The following is a 21,089-nucleotide window of genomic DNA, read 5'->3' on the forward strand; positions in this document are numbered from 1 at the left end:
ACTGAGTATATAAATTCATAAATACCATTTAATATTTTGAAAATGTGCTTAAGTTAAAGAACTTAATGTAATAATAAAGGAAGTAGATTCATCATGGCCCACAAAAAACTTGGTGTGGGATATTTGCACTCTTTTAAGAAAAACAATAAAACTGTCGTAGCTAAGATGGTTTCCGTTAACATTTCATTGTTTTAAGTACGTTTTGTAAGTTCTTTGTTTGTTTGGTTAATTCTTCTTTTTTGTTGTAACGCGAAAGGACTTGAAACGCGATGAAAGAGTCAGCACTGCTAATGACGTCAAAGGAAACTTGACTTATGTTTTGTAGTAATTACCGTTAGTATAAATTGATGTAAATAATTAATTCTAACAGACAGCGTAGAATACTCCAGTGATGTATCGTATTCGTAGTTTGTAAAATAAATAAAATGTTTAAAACGAAGAGTGTTAGTGACCAGCTGTGGAAGCTAGATGTAAAAAAGCAGATAAAGAAACGACATCTTCGTCAGTATTCGTAAGCCAATGCATGCAGTGAGAGCTGTGAGTCCTGTGATCTTATTCCAAAAAAACTTTTCCGATCGAATTTAGCGGCTTTTACTACAACTAGTAAAGCTAGACCAAGGAACAAACACGTTGTACCGCCTTTCTGTATAACATGTAAAATAAGGATTTATACTACAGTGATTCGGTATGTTGATTTTCTTTTTTCTTATGTGTTTTCAAGACAAACATGTATACTCTTTTATTGTTTAACGGTAATAGAAAAGTAGAAAGTGAAAATTGGATCGATGCACAAAAGATCGATGGAGTCAAGATACGCAAAGCAGCAGAGATAAAATATGAGATAAAGTATTTTGCTGCAGATAAAAGGCAAAGATTGTGTAGCCGTAGAAATGAAGTATCACAGACGATGCAATAAAAAATACATTTCATTTTTGACCCACGGGATGGAGGATCCAGAAGCAGTCACATCCAAAGGCCCACTCCACTTTATAGAACATACTTTGAATCCTTCTGCAAGCAGTTTGTACAAACAAAAATCATTCAGGAAGGACGTGTTTTCTACATGAAAAACTTTTGTAGAGCTGGAACAGACTGTTTTAGTAGTTGATGAAGACTTGTATTTAAAAATACAACATATAAGATGGAAGGAACAAGTTTTCTACAACTGGTTTGTTCGTCTTGGAGGATTTCATGCTTGTATGTGCTTTTAGTCCGCTATATCTAAACTTTTCGAGGATGGAGGACTTAAAGTATTGCCTCGCATAAATACAAATATCATACAAAATTATTATGTGATGACTATAGTATTGTTTGATTTAAAAGTTAAAGTGTATATGTCTTCATCAAACAGGACATCTTCATAGAGTCAATGATCGTTTCAGCAGGATCCATTAAGGATGTTTTATCTATGAATCAATACAATGTATAAGTTTCCTGTCCTATATTGATCTATGAAGCCCAGGAGCGTCTTAAATTTGTAGCATTTCCGGTATCGCTTGATAACAAAAAGAAGAAGGCATTTACAACATTGTTTTCTACATATGCAATCCTTTCCTGAAGAGGCATTCATAAACAACATCAATAGTCCAGAATTTGAAACAATTCGCGAAAACTACGACAAGTTCATCAAAAAGTCATCTCAGAAATCCAGAACTTTAGCATTTTGGAACATGTATTTGCGAATGACAGGTACAACATATGAATATTTTCCTTTCACGACATTAACTTTGCAGTTTATTCTTTTCCATTTAATTTTAAAGTTATACAAAAATGGCTTGTGAGATTGTCTAATCTGTTATTATTCAAAATGAATCTATTCTAACAGGTATTTTGTTCATATTCACCAGGGCGACCAGAAATGTTAACTGGAATCTCCATTTGTCATCATTGAAATGTATGCTTCCATGGTTTTTCATTTGTGATCGTGTGAATTACGCTAGATATGGAAGTGTGTACTGGTTGGCGATGTCTGCTCTTAGTCGTACACACCCTGGTATGTAATATTTGTGTATTTGTGTATTTTGTTAGCATTGCCCTACAATGCATACTTCTTTTTGAAAAGATCCTCTTCACTGTGACCAACTGTCACTGTTCAACGCCAAATTACTCGGGAATTTTCTGCTGTATTTTGCGGCAAGACCATATAGCAGACGATAAACCGTGATTGGAGTCGAAAACTAAGGGTATCATCGGATTTTCACTAAATCATGCAGCTGTCCATAGATGGTTGCTTGCCCAATCAGAGAGAGCTACCATTACTAGCAGATGCAAGGATATGGCTGGTGCAAATGCGAAACCAAGGTTGCACAATTGCTTTTTTTGTAACTTTCCTTACTCCGAGAGCTACTGGTTACAAACTTGAAATGACCATACGTGGTGCAGTGCAATTTCCTTTATTTTAAACTTCCTACCCCCTTCCAGAAGCCGAAAAGATCTTGACAAGCCAAAATGCATTCGCCATGAAAAATCCGTAGTTGATACGATGCGTACCGTAGAAAGCATGATTAATCTATTAACCGTCGAATATGAGCAGTTAGTTTTGCAAGTGGGTTTGCTTTTGATGTTACTGTTACAAACAGACTCCTGATACATTTGTAAAGCTAACGCGAAACAAAGTTTCGACATTCTATTCTGGAAAAAGAATGACTGTAAAGGACAAGAAAACAAAAGATATCAACCTCAAATTGAATAGAGACTTGTTTACACGTATCCCTATGCTGATTGCAAAGAACCGTTAAGTCAATCTAGAAGAAGTTTTTCTTGCTACGTATCCTCATTCTCTGGCAACAACAACAGGGAGTTTAGTCAAAACAGCAAATTCCAAGTTGTTTCAAATTTTGGAAGGTCTGTTTGTTGATCATCAGTGATGGGAGTCTTCCTTATGCATTTTTTAGTAATCACTGTTTTTATTAGTCGATAGGAAAAGCATTGCTAAGTACAACTACTTATCGTTGACAAGTGAATCTCGTTAGGATTTGAGAATAGTCATAATTCATTTTTGCCACGAGACAAATATAGAAATGTTTACTTTTATTCGTTTATTTTAAGATGATAATTACAAATGTGACTTGGATCGATTTGACGACAATACCCTTGTAATTGATGCGCTGGCTCTTATTCAATCAATGAAAAGCAGGTGGAAGACCTTTGGAGAATTATCCGATGCTACTTTCAATAGTATATTATAATAAAGCAAAAACAGTGGATTTTGTAGCAGATCGCTACCTTTCCATCAGCATAAAGAATTATGATAGAAATAGAAGAGCCAAATAGAAGAGCGAAAAATTGCAGCATTTCATCACAGCCTAGCGTCATGAGTGCAAAAGTAAGAGTGAGAAATACGAATATCTATCAAAGCCTCCACGTTTTTCACTTCATGCTGATATGCTGATATGAAATAGAAATAGGAGTCTTTAGTGCTCTTAATCTTCAAGCAGGAATTTTTAGCACATTTCAACACGGACTCTTCGTTCTCCTTTAATTTCTGCATCAATGAAAGTTACTCGAGCTTACTATTTTAATGACATATAGCATATTAGCATTACCCTATTTATGTGCGGCTTTTATTAACACAAAACGATTGAAACTCCTTAAAAAGTAAACATTATTTATTCCACACGTTTCGTTACGACATGTAGCAAATATACTTGTAGTTGTCGAAACGTTTGGAAGTTATCTTCACTTTTTTGTTACTGAGTTTCAATCGTTTTGTGCTTCACTAAAATAGGTACTACTTACAAGCAGGTTCAGTTTTCAATCAAGACGCATTTTACAAAACGAATACGTTTAAAAAGAATACTTTTTTCATTGTTATAAGTCTCTAATAGTGATTATTGCATGGGGTTAAAATATTCATTTACAAATTGATGATTAAATTCTTGGATGAACGGGTGATTTAAAAGTTCCTCAGCAGACCATCTTTCGTGAGGATTTCTAAATTTTTTAAAAAATAATACCATTTAAAAAATAACAACAATTAAACGCTTACGCTGATTGGTCTTTGCATAGCTGAGGTTCCATTAGCCAGTGCAAACCAAACTCAGCTCAGTCAATTAAATGGATCAAAGAGAATTTGAAAGCAAATCATTGATACATGTTAGAGAAAACATTCAAACGTTTGTTTTAAATATATCTGTTTCGCATTACTTTTATTAAATAAAAGAAATAAAAAATTCTTTTCTTGATTGCACTGGCTTATGCAAACCTCGCAGGAGCAACCCTCCTGTTTGTGAGAACTCGCAGGAGCAACCCTCGACTTTCGGTCTTCAGCTTTCACTGATTTCGTCAGGAATTCGCGCAAAGGTTTCCTCAATTTACATAAGCTTAGAAAAATACAGTAGACATCTTTAGTTTCTTAAGAAAAAAATATTATTTCGGTAAACTGAAGAAACATTGAGGTTAATAAATGAAATGACGAACACCCCCCAAACATGGATAACTACAAAACTAGTTTTTAACAAAAACGACAGTTCTACAAAAGGTAATAATTGAGTATCTTTGATTCACCTTTTCATAGATAATGCAACAAAATCACACGCCTGGTCAGAAATTTCCTTTTCCAGCTTTGGCATTTCTAATCCTTCACCAATTGCTAAGATAGCAGACATCGGAGGTAGATGTGACCTTAAAAATATGGTTTTCTTCTTAAGAGGCAATTGGTTTCGCTCAAAGTTATCGCATTAACAGAATGGTCGAGAAAAGACGAAGTGAAAAACTAAACTTTTGAATTTTGGTTAGCAAATGTTGCAATAAATTTCATATAATGAAAAAAATAAAGAAACTAATGACATCGAAAATGTTTCTATTATAATATTTACCCCTAACTAAATATTTACCCCTAACTAAATATTTACCCCTAACTAAATATTACAACCGTAAATTTTACCCTTAAATAAATATTACCCACATAAAACGTTACCCTTCAAAACCGGGGCATTCTGTGGCACTGATTTAACTCCTAACTTTAAGGGTAATTTTTACCCTCCAAAATTCATAGTGTAAAGCTAGAATCAATTGAGATATCTACAAAAGCAATAAAGAAGTTACTCTAGCCGTTTAATTTTGCACCTACAGTGTTAATTCTACATCTACGGTGCAGAGCAAACACGCAAGTTATATGGAAGACAAAGATTGTAACTTTACACGACATCTGTAAGTCAATGGCATTTTTTCATCAAATGTTATGATAATACCAATCAAAATATTGTGTCAAACTGTGGGTCAGCACATGTGATGGGATTGATGATTGTTCTTTTCTTCTGTTTGGTAATATCACGCTTTTTGCTGCAACGACTTGACCTTCGTGTCCATATTATATAGTACTGCATGACATTTGCACACATTGGCTTTTGTATGCGATTATTTTATCTCTCTGTATTCAATACAGGTAGGTCACACGAGTATATAAGATGTATTGTAAGATAGTTGACTCCTCTTAAAAATTAAGAATGCTATAGCTCCCAACAAGAACGAGTATCAAAAAGGTGCTATGAGTTTAACGAGCAAGGATCAGAAATTTTTAGTAAAACACAAGACAACAGACACTCTGTATAAAGTAAACATTGTTTAATCTAAACGTTTCGACAAAGGTAATATGTCATTATTTACAACTAAAATACTCTTTAGAAATTTTTAACTCCTTGTCAAATCTCTACATCATGTATTTATTCATTGAAACCAGCAAGTTGTAATTGGATAAAAACTTGCAATGTGGTTAATGATGGGGATAATGATGGGGATGGTGATGGTGATGGTGAAGATGATGGTGATGGTGATGATGACGATGGTTGACTTTATTTTTACACAGTATTTCTTTCAGCATAGCTGCTTTACTAAAGAGGTGTGACATTCAACTACCAACAAAGATCAACTACATCTGAATTAGAAAATATTCAGAAATAAAATTTATGATAATATAAAGCTATAGCCCACAGAAATAATTTAAAACGTGAATTTTCCCAGCTACTCTACAGACATTAACTTGCTCATTTGGTCTTTTAGAGACTCCTTATCATTTCTTACACAATTTTGCGTTTTATTCCAATTTGCAGAGTCCGCGTTTTATCCTCGTTTGCGGAATCTGCTTCCAAAATCAGGTTTCATTATTCCGTTCCGCACTCCGTATTTCCGTTCTGCGATTTATCCCTACACTTCAAGTTTGCATGCAGTTTTGTTTCGAAAACTAGACACGGGATAAAAGCCATCGCGTAATTTTTCTATAAATTGCTGAGGAAAACTTGAACAGGATAATTTGTATATGTAATAGCATGGTTTTGAGTGCAGTTTGGGAAAAACATACACGAGTAAGTTTTTCAAAGACTATCAAGAGTGCTTGTTTTCCAAATTTTCACCAGAAACTATGAAAAAATTTCTCAATTCTGTTGATTTTTAACTTCAGCCTACGTACATTTCAGCGGGCAAGTTATTAATATCGACCGGCTCGTATTTTTCAATTCCTTCAGTTATTGTTTTTTTATAACACCATAGTTTCCACACTTGCATCTAGAACAAGGTATCTCCTTTTAGCAGTGTTCGTATTTTTGTTCAGAAACGTCTTGCAAACGATGAATTGTTGACAGGGTCCCCCAAGATAATCTGCTTAAAACTTACGCCAGTCATTGTAATTTCCTTGTTTACAATAATGTAACTTTCCCGCCTTGGAAATGTTTTATTTTGATTGGCTCTTATATTACTTCCTTGTTTGAGCAACCAATGAAGAGCAGTTTTGAAGAGAAATCTGCAATGGTGTTTCGCTTTTTTGCACTGGTGTTTCGCTTTTTTGCACCGGTGTTTCGCGTTTTTGCACCGGTGTTTCGCATTTTTGCATTGATATTTAGGAAAAAATTGCACTGCTCTTAACCAATGAGAGTTGAGAAATTTTTTCCTGTATATTATTAATGCTTGAAATTGAACAAAGCTTTTCGTTTGAAGAGCTCGATGCTCTTCAAACAAAAGACGTCTCACATTGCTAATATCAACATACATGAATGAGTGCATTGTCTAATCAAACGATGACCGCATGAGACTCGTTAAGAACTTACCATGGAGGTTTTCCGGTGGCCATTTCCAATACAGTACAACCAACACTCCTAGAATACATGACAAACATAATATGACAAAAGTTTTTTTTCACATCTCCAACACGAATTCTTGCTCTAATTTGGCCGATAAGTAAATGGTGCATTAAAACAACAGTCAACAGTACAATGTTTCAAAATTCAAACATAATTTGACAATTTGATAATTAGTAATTTATTCACTGTTGAAATTTTTGACTGTACAAAAACGGATAACTTCATTCTTGTAAAAGGTACATTGCCTGCTTGTAAAGGGCATGAATGCATAAACAACGGTATATGAACGTTTCCATATATCTAATCTGAAGTCTAGTATTTTTACCAAATATCCGACTTTCTTCCATATCCTGTTTCTTTGATCACTTCGGGCGCCATCCAGTAAGGGGTGCCTTTCATTGATCGTAGCAAATCTCCCTCACTCTGGCTCAAATCCTGAAAATTCCACAAAGAAACTCTACATCGAAACTCTACAACTTTTTCCGTAGAAAAAAAACATTTCAATGAAATGTTCGTGTGCACCGTTGCAGGATTTGAAATAGGCTCTGAAGCTAAATCCTTTCGCTAGAAACGATAGCAATTATAGTCTGCAGGGGACTGTGGAATCAAGTATACAACAAAATTTTCTTTAATTTTTTGAAATTTTAATCGCTGCAAATTCACGTCATATAGCGGCCATGTTGGTGAATGAATTTAAGTGGACTTTCATGAAGTCCCTTTGTTTGCAACACAAACATGGCTACTTCATCCATTGTAAAATCGATTCCTGTGAAAGGAGTGAAAACGTTCTAAACACATACAATGATTTATTAATGAACATAAGAAGTGAAAGTTCACATACCAAATAAAGACGTTTTGCGCAACCAAAGTCAATCAGCTTCACGACACCTGAGGGCATCAACATGATGTTGCCTCCTTTAATGTCTCTAAAATATTACAGATGCAGCGATATCGATGTGCAAAATTTTGAATAAAAAATTTTCATCTGAAGCACAAATCCTATGTGTAAAACAAGGCCATGCTTATTTGGTTTTGTACTTTTCCAGTCAATTACACTTGCTCATTACTCATGGGAAAATATGTTGGGCTAATGTTAGATTATATATACGTTACTTTGTAGGATGTGACGTAGATAATTGGAAATGCACATGATGTATCCATAAAAAGTGTTGTTGATTAATGAGAGTATATCTTTGTATATATACACGTGAAATTAGAATTTAGAAGCTCTTGCTTGTAGATGCAATGAAGGTTATTGGCTGAAAGTTCATAATCAGGGGATCAGTTAGCAAAGTGAATTACTAACATTGGTAACACTAGGACACAACGTTACATACAGAATATCAAAGCCAATCTCAAATCATAGAGACAAAAGTGTTTGTCCTTAGTTGGACCTGTCTTTATTCAACGTCTGCCGTTTTCCACAGTTCGATTGCTTGCAATTATTAAGATTTAGTTTTAATTTTAGCAACCGATCTTTGCAAGCAGGTAACAATAGGCCCAATAACAATATCTCAAACAGCCAAAATATAATTTCTGTAAAGTTAGCCACACAAACATACCGGTGAATGACGTTATTGGCATGCAAGTACTCCACGCCATCTAAGATCTGCTTCGTGTAATATCGAATAACTCGCTCTTTCAACGGACCAAATCTGATAAAAGAAATAAAACGTATACAGGTTTCAAAGTAATTACGAAGGATTCAGCAGGTCGTATGTATAACGAGATTTTATCTCACAGATTTCTGGTGAAATTTGCGAGAATCACATGAAATAAAAAAAAGGAAAATATACCACAGTGAGTGAATTTTATTATTTAATTACAGTAGATGAACACTTGTCCGAGCAGGTTCCTACCTCATTACTCGAATTATATTCATGCAGGGTGTATCAACGTCGCTAAATTCATACTTAAGTAGTTGGATGTTCAATGGTGGATGTGACCATAAAATTGTTGCAAATATTGACAATTTTAAAGTGACAATTACCTTATCGCAATGCGCAAATCAATTTAGCGACGTTTTTCTAACAGTAAGTTTTGTTGATTCACTGTGGAGCAAAAAATGTATACACATTCAGCCATTATAGACTGGTCGGTTACTCGTTATAAGAGTTCAGCATTTCGGAGACTCTCCGTACAGCATATCTCTACTTATAAAACAATCCATTTTCATGCTATTATCTGCTGTCCTTGTTTAACCTTCTGTCGATGCTCGTTTTCGCGTAGACTATTCTTAAATCCCTTCATGAGTCGATTGAACAGTGTGTACAAATGTATCTTTCAAACAAAAAATTTTTTTGACTCAATTCTGAGGAGAGTTTCTTATCTAAATAGTTTTTGATTTGCAACACGCTTAATCTTTACTCCATTTAATTTAAATGATTTAACTGTATGTACAGCAGTAGATTTGTCTATAAAAGATCGCAATTGCCAACGATTCATTTGGTTTTAATCGGATTTGCACCATTTATTCAACACTTATGTAAATCTCTTAAGTTGACCATTTCGTTTAATTCGCTTTGTTGCAATCGACGCATGCTCATTAAGTGTTACACCAAACCTCAACAATTTCGTCAGTATACAAAAACAAGTGTACCAAGTGATATCACTTAAATCTCTGACAATTGGCTCTCTATCTCTTTCCTTAATGTTTTAAATGTCATACAGATGTTTTTTTTTCCATTTTTTCCAAAGAAACACCACAGCATAGGAAACATGTAGATAGTAGTTTCACTTTCGAGCCGTGTATTCAATTAGACTACTGACTGCAATTAGCCGTCTCAGGTTTCCTATTTGTAAGAAAATGCAGTTGAATGGCAGCCACTATTCAATAACATACATAAAAAGACATGTGCACAAAAGATTTTCAACAGAGTAGGAATACTCTTTGTTTCTATTTTGCAGCAATATTCTCTTTGTGCCGTTTACAGCAGCTTGCTGCTAAGATTGGGCAATAGTCAGACAAAGCATTTATCGATGTGCAAATGTGTTTTCATTCAGAATATTTCGAGAAAATGAGACCAAAACATGTACCGAAAACAGGTCTCGTAATGCCATGAACAATTTTCTAATGATCACACGAGCCATAAGCTCAAACTTGCAATAAGTTGTGATATTCAGCAAGTCAGAATTGAATGCAGCCACAAGGGGGCACTAGCCAAGGTTGTCATTGTGTCGATCCCAAGCTCAAAGAAATGCAAAGAGTTGTGTCAGGAAAGCTAACTGATAGCATTACTGTGCAAATCAGTTTACCACTTACATACCGGATGAGTTAAAGCCCGGGTTTAACAACCACCGCCACAAGTACTGTTAGCCTGCGGGACACTGATGTAAATTAGACGACTGTAGGTCAAATAAGAGAGGGAACACATGTCTGCAAGCAGAAAGTGAAGACAAAACGCAAGTGTTTAGAAATGAGAGTAGGGACTTTGGATAATGAGAATATAAAAAGAAAAGCAAGAGCGTTGATGAAAATGATACAAAAGAGAAAGTGGGAATATTGCGTGTTCAAGAGACCAAGTAACAAGGTGGAAAATTAAAAAGTCTAAAAAACTTAAACTAAACCAACAAAATTTACATTATGTTATTTCGGTGATAGCAAGAAGAGCAACACACGTAGTGAGAGATATAGCGAAGGAGAAGCATGATACAAAAGCTCTGCAGGAGAAGAGAAAAAGTGAAATTAGCTGCTGAATGTGTAATCTGTTATAAAGTAAGTGGTTAGGCAAAAGCAAATAAGATTTGAAATAAAGAAGGAAAATTTTGGAGAAAGCTAGTTGAAGTGATACAGAGTATGAGTAGTGATTAATAAATACTTATTCCAATGGACATGATGATGTAGGCTACAAAGGTGAAGGAAATAATGGAAAGGTTTGTTGCTCGTAGGAACATATAAGAACAGATAGTGATTGAGTCTGCAAAAAGAAGGAAATGACTGTGGTGCTTATTTTTCCAGAATAGCCAGGATCATAAAATGACATATAAGAGAGGAAGTAGAAGAACACAAGTTGATTACATCTTATGGAGACAATGCAATCTCAAGGAGATTAGTGATCACAAATTAGCAGCAAGTGAGAGTGTAAACAAAAAGCACAAAAGAGTTTTGAGAAAGATAATCATAGTGGTAAAAAAGATGAAGAGGACGATAGTACAGATGGCGAAGTGTGAAAAAGGCTCAGCTTTGTTGATTGGCTTTTAGGATGGGTTAAGTCACCCCAAGGCTGTGCTTCAGATGACTAGTATGATCGGTTGAACTGTGAATATTTGCAAAAGTTAGCAAGACAAACAAATACAGAAATTTGCAGGAGGTGAAGGCCATCAAGGCAAGGAATGGATATGTATTAACATACAAAAAAGTGTCATGCAGAAGGATAAAAAGCGATTAATAAATTAGAAAATGAGCGAATGCTTAGTGGAGAAGATGACTGCCATATACGAGGAGGTTGCAACAACTGGTAAAAATGAAGTCAAGAGCACCTTGAAGAGAAAGAAAAGCGATAGAGCAGTCAGTCTTGATAAATGATCGTTCCAGTGGAAGTGCAAAAGTGTTTGAAAGAAGTGTGTGTCGAGTTTTTCACACGGTTCTTTAAATCAAATCCCAGAGATTGGTTTAGAAATAGAGAAATAAAAAATTTAAAAAGTACACAAATAATGTGGATGATTGTGAGAGAACCAAATGGAACAGTAAGTCTAAATTAGAAATAGAAATGTATAAGATAGAGGATTATAGTTACTTAGAGTCGATAGCATAAAGATAAAAGAATGCTTAATATTAGACCTTCCAGGATAGAGAACTAGAGGAGCTGAGAAAGACTAAAGAAGAGGCATATGGATACACTGAAAGAGGACATTCAGTTTACACTTTGTTTTCTAAGTCAACATGCTAACCAGGAGTCAGTTGTAGAAAATAGTAATAGTTATTTAAAAGAAAGTCAGCTAGCATATTGGCATGCTTGTTGACATTTGTAGCACTCAAAAGTTTCTAGCAGTGTAAACTGAAATAACTCAACTTATGAATATATCCATTTCTAGTGCCGTTCAACCGTCGTAAACTGCTTTAGGTTATATGAAAATGCTAGGAGATTACTATATTGCACAGCATTTTGCATCACAAATGAGTAAAACGAAGAAAAAAGATACGGTAATCACCAATAGATGACTTGCCTTGTTTATGGCAGGCAGATTAGCTGATGTGCTTGGGATAACACTAGCAACAGTGGTTAACCTCCCTTGGGATAAATCTGCCTGTCAGCAAAACATAATGCGGGAGAGTCATCTATAAAGTAATAGCTACCTTGATAAAATTGAAGCAATAGATCCCCCAGGAACAAACTCCATGAAAATATTCACAACTCCAGCATCAAGACATGTGCCAAGAAAACTATATGAAGAATGTATGAGCGCAAGTAAACAAACGACAAGCTGTGTATTTTCAATGTACATTCGGCAACAGCTGCATCAGCAATCAAAATATTTATGGTAATAATCGATACCACAAGCCATTGCTCATGCGGGAGATGGATTTTAGGATCTTTGGAGGTTTCTAGCAACACTCAACATGACAAGACATACCTAACCACATTCCTGTGTCGTAAAGACTTCAAAAGTCTCACTTCTTCTTGCAAGTTTTCGTATTGCTATAAAATTGATAAAGGAAAAACATTAGTAAATTGACCAGAAACCACCGCAGATTAATATTTATATCTTCAATTCTCATCGTTCATAGTTGAATGGTGGTTCGTTCACAGTAGCGGATCCAACATTTGTCAACATAAATTATACCAGCTCAATTTTAAATTTAGGTTCTTTCAGACAAGCACTGTTTGTTTTGAATTTCTAAAGAATATAATTTTACCAATGGACTTGCTTCTAAGGAACTTAGAAATGTATATATATTCAAAAATATTTTGAAGTAGTTTACTTTGACGTACCATAGACACAGTATGGGGAATATACAATAGGTCCAATCAGATTACTGAATGCGGTTAGCCCTTTTATCATTCTTATAGCTCAAAAAAACAATTGACTGGCTTCTATTATTGTAATTAGATGCGTAATAAGGTATACGTGTGGCACGAAAAAATTCAATGGAGTGGCCCTACTGTTTATTCACATTACTGTGCTCTAGATCAACCATTGCTTTGTAGGACCTTTGTAAGTTCCTAAAGTCAGTCATTGTGGATTGTTTATTGTAGGGTGTGAACAAAAAGGAAGACCTTTCATCACGCAGGGTGATAAGTTAAATGCCTATTACTTTGCAGAACCCACGGCTAAATAAAGTATTGTCAGATACGTGCATATATTATATTTATCTTTATTACTGGCACTAAAAGCTCTTCTGCTCTAGCGAATTAGAATTAACATCTAACATCAGAGCACAGAATAGATATCTTAACCGAAAGTCTATTCGTGTCGGAACCTTTGATGTACGCGTCCCCCTCTTTTCTGAAGCAAATTCCAAGCAGACACGCCTTCCAGCACGATACTTCAGCAAGACCGCAATAGAAAACATAGATGTTTTTACAAATATATTGTTTTGCATTACAAAAGCTTCGTACCTTATCTCCTTCCCAAGATGATAACTCTTGGTAAAAATTGCGGCATAGCTTTGCTTTAAACGTGAATTATTAGTAAAAACATTCTCTTGCAATTTTATTAAATACATATTTCGTGAAAGTATCTCGCTGGGAAGTCACGCATGCGCAGTGAAAACATACGCCACGATTTTTGCTGAGTGGGCCTTCTGTTAGATGTCTATTCTGTGATCATAGCATGCAAAAAATTGCACCAGTTGGATTAGTGTAGTAAACAGCATTGAGATTTCACAATAATTTAATTACTAAAAGTCTTCGTTTTATACACCCTGTACAAGCTGTAAAGAAAACTTTGTCGTGTTCCATAAATTTGTTGACAGTAAAGATAGGTAATAAAGAGTAATGGGGACATATCAACACTAAATTATAAATAATAAATATCCTTACAATCATCAATGGGGAAAAACAATGTATGATTCTAATAAAATCAGCTATGAAGATTTACTTGATTGAATACATAAATAACTATATATTCTCTAGAATTTAAACATAAGTTGTGAAAACAAGCATAAACTGAGCTGCATATAGAGGTTTGTCATAAACATGCCAAATCGAAATTTATATTCTCGACTTACAACTGTTCTCTTGTGATTTACCAAAAATGTTGCTCAATGCTCGCCCACGTCGGCTGGTGGCAACAATAACATTGATAAAACATTCTTTTGTATCATACCACCAATATGGCTAAGTCAAGAATAGCATGCAACAAAGAGGATGCTTTATATGTTCACGTATTTCATTTTTATAGTGATTTTTTATAGTGATTTGATATTCTTTATTTTTATTTCTTTGAAGCACAGGAAATAAACTGGTTTGCAGAGTCCTTCAAAAATTACAAGCAATGATTTTTGTAACTCTCGAGAGACCCACAATTTAATTACCCCGATCATTTTTTACATCTTCTCAATTCAACTTTGCACAAATTACTTTACTACTCACTTACCCTCTCAGCCTCTTTCATATCACTAGTGATAAGCTCAACCTGTTTCACTGCAATCATTTGACCCGTGTCTGTTAAACCACAATATACCTATATTATATGCAAAAGAAAAATAACTATATTTAATGTGACAAACAGGAATAAAAACAATAGGAAGAGTATTTTTCTTTCAATAAGAACTTGCGAATAATTCTCAGAACCTTTCATAAAAAAAGTTCTTCTAAAAACCTCGTGTTATCTTTGCAACAAAAGTCGCAAAAAAATCCGGTGTGCAGATTCAAAAAAATCATTTCCATGGCTGAGAACTGTAAGATTTGAATGATGTATGCAATTCCAACAGTTTGTTTCAAATAATAATTGTATGGCAAAGCGAAAAAATTAAAAAGATGAGTCAAAATAATGACGCGTCAGAGAATTTAAGTTATGCATATTATTATTTGATTAATTTAACTTTTTCTGATATGGCTATCATCAAAAAATAGAGCAATTTTGCTTTTTGCATTCAATTGTTATGTCTTATCCAAATCTTATGTTAAACATTTCTGCATCGTCAAGGAAAACACTTAAAAAGTTTTTAAAGTGCTGATGAAACCCGATTTACCACACAATTTTATATTCGTATTGCAAAGACCATTTAAAATGAGTTAATAACCTCTTAAGTAGATATATTTTACCTCTTTCTAGAGATATTGAACTTTTCTTATTATGCAAATAACATCACTGTGACATCACAAGACATAATTAGGATTTATAAAATGTCAATTTTTGTCGACAATAAGTTGTGAAATATTAAACTTTGGCATCTTTTCACATAATCATTTTTGATTATGTGAAAAGATGCCAACTTTTGGCATCTTTTCACATGATATATTAATCAAACCGTCGATCGTACATGCGAATTAAATGTTTTCACGATGTGAAAATTATAATAAATGTATTAATGGTCTTTAAAGAGTTATTATGTAATGTAATAAATAAAGTTAAAGATCTCAAGAAAGAAGTAAAAAAACACAAACCTAACTCATGAAGCTTTATGTTAAGTCATTTCACAGGTTTTGAGTTGCACAATCAAAAAACTGCGTGGTAAATTTTCGTTTCATAAGCGCTTAAAGATGATCAGTAAATATAAATATATAATAATGTAAAATACCACTATTTAATATTATTGAATAGAACTAAATAAATTTACATCAAAAGAGAGTATGTCACGACTGTAATCTATATTGTTTTGCTCAACACAACTTGGGAATGATTAATTTATACGGATTTTCGTAAAAATTTACGTGCACATTGTGTAACTTTGAAGAAGTCTTCGTTTAAAGATTTTTCAATAATGTTTAAGATAAACTTGACTTTCGTGTATTTATAGTGTTAATTGGGGATAAAATGGTCACGATTTCTTTAACATTACGTCATACTTATTTCGCACATTTCTTATGGTCACGAAACTTGTTGCGTAGTGAGTTATTTAATTGGACACAAGAGTACATGTTCAAATGAGGGAGTCGTACCTTTCCAAATGCTCCTCTTCCAAGCATGTTTCCCTTTTTCCACACAATTTCGTCCTCTCCATATGATGTTATTTGCGAAACATTGCCAGAGGCAACCAACTTTTGAGGACTGAGTCTACTCACAACAAGTTCTTGTGAAACAGATCCGTCATTTTGTAAGTCACCCAAAGGGGTCGGTAACGTGATTGAGCTCGAAGCCGAAGGCTCGGGAATTTTAGAATTAAAAAGCGTGTTCCAACTGGAATCCCCAAGAGATGCAATTTCACGTAATTTCACGTCAGATTCATCACAAGTTATCTTCTTTTGATCAATAAAGAGTTTGTCAGCGAGTGCGGAAATTCTGTTCAACGTTTCGCGGCTGATACTGGAATCTGGGGACATTTCACGAAATAAGTCTCTAAGAGCTGCTGATTCGTTTGAACTGTTGGAAGCATTAGTTTCATCAAGCATTTTTCCTTCCGGCGGACAATTAATAGAATCAATTCTCGTGTCATTATGACATTGAAACCAATTTTTTTCGAGTACGCATTTTGATTTAGAATTCACACTTTTCTCAAGCGTTTTAAGTCCATCAGTAATCGTTAATTCGCCAAGTAAATTTTGGTCTTTTGACGTATAGCAAAGCAAAGAACCATAATTACTGTTTTCTAGCATATTCTTTTCATACATGTGTTCTGGAACAGCATTTTCAAATTCAATTTCGACCATCTGCAATTTTTTGTCGTGTGAATTCAACGCAACCTCTCGCAAATCCCCATTTGAGCGTGAGAGCATCTTCTGTTGAATGTCATTGTTCGCGTCAACAGGACTATTGCAAACACAATTCAATATGTTCGATAGATAATAATCGCCATGCTCACTTGCACAGGAAAACAGAGACTGGGAGCGAGACTGAAAACCGGAATGATTTGATCTTGACGCTTCTGGGATCGGACTAAGTGCCATGACGCTTTGTTTAAAGACTGTTTCTTTTCTCAATTGGAACGGAGTACTTGCAGCAATTTGCTCAAACTCGATCATTCGTCTTGCACGATCCTCGTTATCAGTTTTTGGTTTTAGTTCTGTTTGCCGAACGGAAACTTCTGGTACATCAACAGTATCTGCATGTTTTACTTTCTTTGTCCCTTTCTTCGGGGCGGAAATGATTCGTTTACCTCGTCCACGCTTTCCTTTTCTCGAGATCATTTTAGTCTTCTGGACAGAACAATGTCCAGTCTTTCGACTGGCTTTTAATACTCTTTTCTTTTTATTGTTATTTTTTGATGTCTTGGCAAATATGGCGTGGCGATCACATTCACAATTTGATCTAATGTTTACCGTCTGAGTTATTGGTGGTGTAGGGGATGGAAAGAGATTTCGGATGAGTATTGCAGAAGGAATTACTTCGCTATTTATATACTGGAACCTTGACGAATCACATTCGTGACGAACATTCAAGCTTCGCTTGTCCGTAAGAACAGCGATGGCACAATCACCAACCAAAGAACGATCCCTTTTACCTTGGGATGAAGCTGCTCCACGTTGCTCCACGTCAGACCACGTGGACGCATTGAGATCTGCTGCGATATTTTGCAAACAGGGGGCATTTGATGGCTCCAAGGAATTCACACCAGCACGAGAACATAGGAAATCATCAGATTCTTTCCTCAACTGCGATGCTAGTTTAGTAGGAAAAATTACTTCGCCTGTTGCTTTCGATTTGAGTTGGTTAATTTCATTATTGTTGTGAGCTGTTTGCAAGTCCTTTGAGTTCGACATTGATAACTCCAAAGGTTTTATGGGTTCACTGACTTTGCACGTTGAAGTATCAAGTTTCGACTCATTCACACAAAGTTTTGACGTAACATTATCGTAAGTTCTGTGATTCATTTCAGCCACTTCAATCTTTCCATCGACGTTTTCGGATATTTCGCTTTCAGAAATGTTGTTTCCAAGCCTAAAGTTCTCAAATGATGCACAATGATTTTGTGATGAAATTCTTTCATCGCCATGTTTTAATATAGTTGATGCTGTTATACCTGTTTCAGAAAAACACCTAAAAACTTGAGCATCGTTTGAAGATTTATTTGTGCCTAAACTCGAGTTCAACTGTTGTAACGTTCCTGCATCTTTCAATTTGGTTTTATCATCAACGCACAATTTGATACGGCTTTCTGCTCTGCAGTCTTTGGACATAGTAAGTCCCATATTTCCAAGTTCAACGCCAGAGGCAATTTTAGCGTCGTCAGATTCAAGGGAAACCCAAAACGTATTCCCAGCAATCATTTTTTTATGACACAACTTGCATACAGTAGAGTTTGATGGCATCATGTCCTCCAGCTTCAGTCTCTTGTAGCATTTGATGCACGTCGATGAAGGTGTTTCCATCGTTTTCAAATCAATGAAAAAACCCAGACTCACAGTGGAAACACGATGGGTAGCAATTGCATCTAGTTGCACTTTTTTATCGTTCGGCAAACGATAAACAGACTTATGTGTCAAGCAACATGTTTCATTTGCATCAGATGATGGAAGGTCATTTTCCATGATCAATCGTTCAAATTTTTCTAGCGTCTCCAGCATGCTATGCCGTGAAGTGTCGTCATGATGTCGCGAAGAAATTATCTGCGGAAAATTTTCAACTGAAGGGAGCGTAACAGAAGAAAGGGATCGACCGCGCTTACGTATTTCGCTTTCAAACGCTTTGGACTCTGAAGTGCATGTACAAGCGTCAGATTGTTTTTCAGATCGATTTGTTATACTGGGTAGCTCACTACAACTTTTACTCTTTTGCTTCTGAGAATACCTAGAAGACAAAATGTGTTTAAAATCAGCATTTTATCGGGTTTATTTCATGCAATCGAATCTTTGCAACCCAATAACAATGAAAAATGAAATGACTAAAACTCACTCGTGCCGTTTCAAGTCCACATTGCAAAAAGGAACATTTTCAAACTTCCTTTGCGCTGGCTCAGTTTTGACAAAAAGATCGCGCGTTTTAACTAATGATGGGAACATTTTCAAGTCATCAACTTCTTCACGGTAAATCGGACGTAACTTGAGACCTGAATGATGTCTGAAAGAACGGAGCAAACAAATTTTGTCTTCATATGAAAATGAAATTAGCAGAAAACGAACAGAAAATAATTTATTCGCCACATAATACGAAGAGCAAAAAATTATTTTAATGTGAAGAAAAAGATGGCTGTTTGATTCTCTCTTAGTAGCGATGTTAGCCCGATCTTTAACTTTTACAATGAAAATTTCTTGGCAAAATTATTATTGCTTTCTCTTGAAAATCATTTCCATTCATTGTTTTTCGAGTGATTGAACAAAAAAATATTTGCATTATAAAAGTAAAAAACGGGCTGGCTTCGCTACTGTTAGCTATCTCTCTATGCAAAAAATGACAAATATCATGAAACAAACAAACTTTACGTCAAAGCCATGGATAAAGTCTTTAGATTTGAATAGTTTGAACCCGGAACTATCATCACAAGTTTAGTGCAGTCCTGAGAATGACAGTTGGTGTTGGTGTTCACTGACGTTTTGACAATCTGAGCTGTAGCGGTATAGTCATCTTCAGAGTTCAGTCAAGAAAACTCCTTACTTGTCAAAACATCAGTCAGTACCAACACCACTGATCGATGCACATCTACAAACAAGTATTTAGAATTGTAAGCTACCATAGACGATGAGCCAAAAAATGAAGACATACTTAGGTAAGCTTCGATGTTGCGAAATTCGTTCAACTGAACCCGAGCGACTTGTCAACTTTCTCTTTTCTTCAAATATTGTTTCTAAAGGTGTAAAACCAGATTCGCTATTATAAATATTTTTGTTCAAACGTATTTTCTTAAGGCTAGTTCTCTTTAGTCCCCCAATTCGTTTGAGTCGTCTCGACTGAGTTTTTGATCGTCTGGAGAGAGTTTTTGCGTTCTAAAGACGACTGAAACGATTCGGATGATTAGATTTGGGAGTCACGCTTTATTATTCGATTCATGGTTAAAAATTTGAATGCACAGACAACAGCTCAGTAACAGCTAACGGTAGCCGGAGAGTAATCAAAGTTTTATCAGCCATACACTTGGGAGGAGAGAAAAATAAAAGTATGTGATAGCCGTCAGCGTTTTTTAACGCAATACTTGGTATTCCAAGGAATATCAGAGCAAAAGCCTGTTGAAACGCATGATAACAGCTATATACAAGACAGGCGCAGTGACAAAATCAACAATTTTTCAAAATGTTGATAAATCTCGATAGTTTCGTCATCGTCAACTACTTCATCGTCATTCTTCTAGAAATACGTAAAAAGACGTGATATACAATTACTGACAAACTAAAAATTTAGTTTTTTTCAGACGCGATTTTGAAGTGAATAATTCAAATCAACTGGATATTCTCTCTACAGTTTGAGCTTTTACTTTCAGTGGCATTCATGATATCTGACGAGGCGAGTAAGAAACATTTTACCTATGGTCTATAGAAAGGCTTGTTATTTTTCCGCCATTTGCTAGCACACAGATTACAAATTAGTTAGAACTGTATAAAGTACTATGAAACAAAATGGGAATATTTTTATATAAAATAAGATTTTTCTATCAAAGAATTAACCAAAAACATGGTAACGATCGAGAAACGTTTTTCTAATATTCGTACGTTTGGAATCTATGTCCACGTTCATTCTCGAGTGTCTCCCAATATCACAAAAATTAGTACGGAGCTACGTAATTGCATTCTAAATCCTGTTTTTATACTCATGTAAAGCATTCGAACAAATTATGGCATTCATATGTTCTTGAAAGTTTTCTTTAAACGTGGTTATTTGGGGGGACCACAATGTTTTATGCTGTAAAAATAAAGGTACTTGAAAGAAAAAAAGAGCAGGTAGCGGGAAAAGAAATTTCATAGTACATAGTACATGTTTTAGAAACATAGTACGTGTTTCTAAAACATGCTGGGGACATGAAAAAGAATGAAATGCATGCGA

The 21,089-nt window shown here is 35.1% G+C and overlaps 1 protein-coding gene and 1 long non-coding RNA gene across 2 annotated transcripts; one reads left to right on the forward strand and one right to left on the reverse strand.

Moving 5' to 3' along the window:
- Positions 1 to 131: 131 nt before the first annotated feature.
- Positions 132 to 1,442, forward strand: LOC124446329. Its single transcript, XR_006948400.1, has 2 exons — positions 132 to 685; positions 760 to 1,442. It is a non-coding gene; the product is annotated as an uncharacterized LOC124446329 (long non-coding RNA).
- Positions 1,443 to 3,015: 1,573 nt separating this feature from the next.
- LOC124447322 lies at positions 3,016 to 19,893 on the reverse strand. Its single transcript, XM_046998225.1, has 12 exons — positions 19,818 to 19,893; positions 19,011 to 19,175; positions 16,121 to 18,905; positions 14,613 to 14,699; positions 12,648 to 12,712; positions 12,370 to 12,456; positions 8,636 to 8,728; positions 7,915 to 7,999; positions 7,399 to 7,508; positions 7,041 to 7,088; positions 4,507 to 4,623; positions 3,016 to 3,933 (listed from the first exon to the last, which is right to left on the reverse strand). The coding sequence occupies exons 2-12, from the start codon at positions 19,115 to 19,117 to the stop codon at positions 3,831 to 3,833; spliced, it is 3,687 nt and encodes a 1,228-aa protein (XP_046854181.1). The 5' UTR covers positions 19,118 to 19,175; positions 19,818 to 19,893; the 3' UTR covers positions 3,016 to 3,830.
- Between the last annotated feature and the right edge of the window lie 1,196 nt (positions 19,894 to 21,089).

Source organism: Xenia sp. Carnegie-2017, unplaced genomic scaffold (assembly GCF_021976095.1).
Source record: "Xenia sp. Carnegie-2017 unplaced genomic scaffold, XeniaSp_v1 HiC_scaffold_22, whole genome shotgun sequence".
NCBI lineage: Eukaryota > Metazoa > Cnidaria > Anthozoa > Malacalcyonacea > Xeniidae > Xenia > Xenia sp. Carnegie-2017.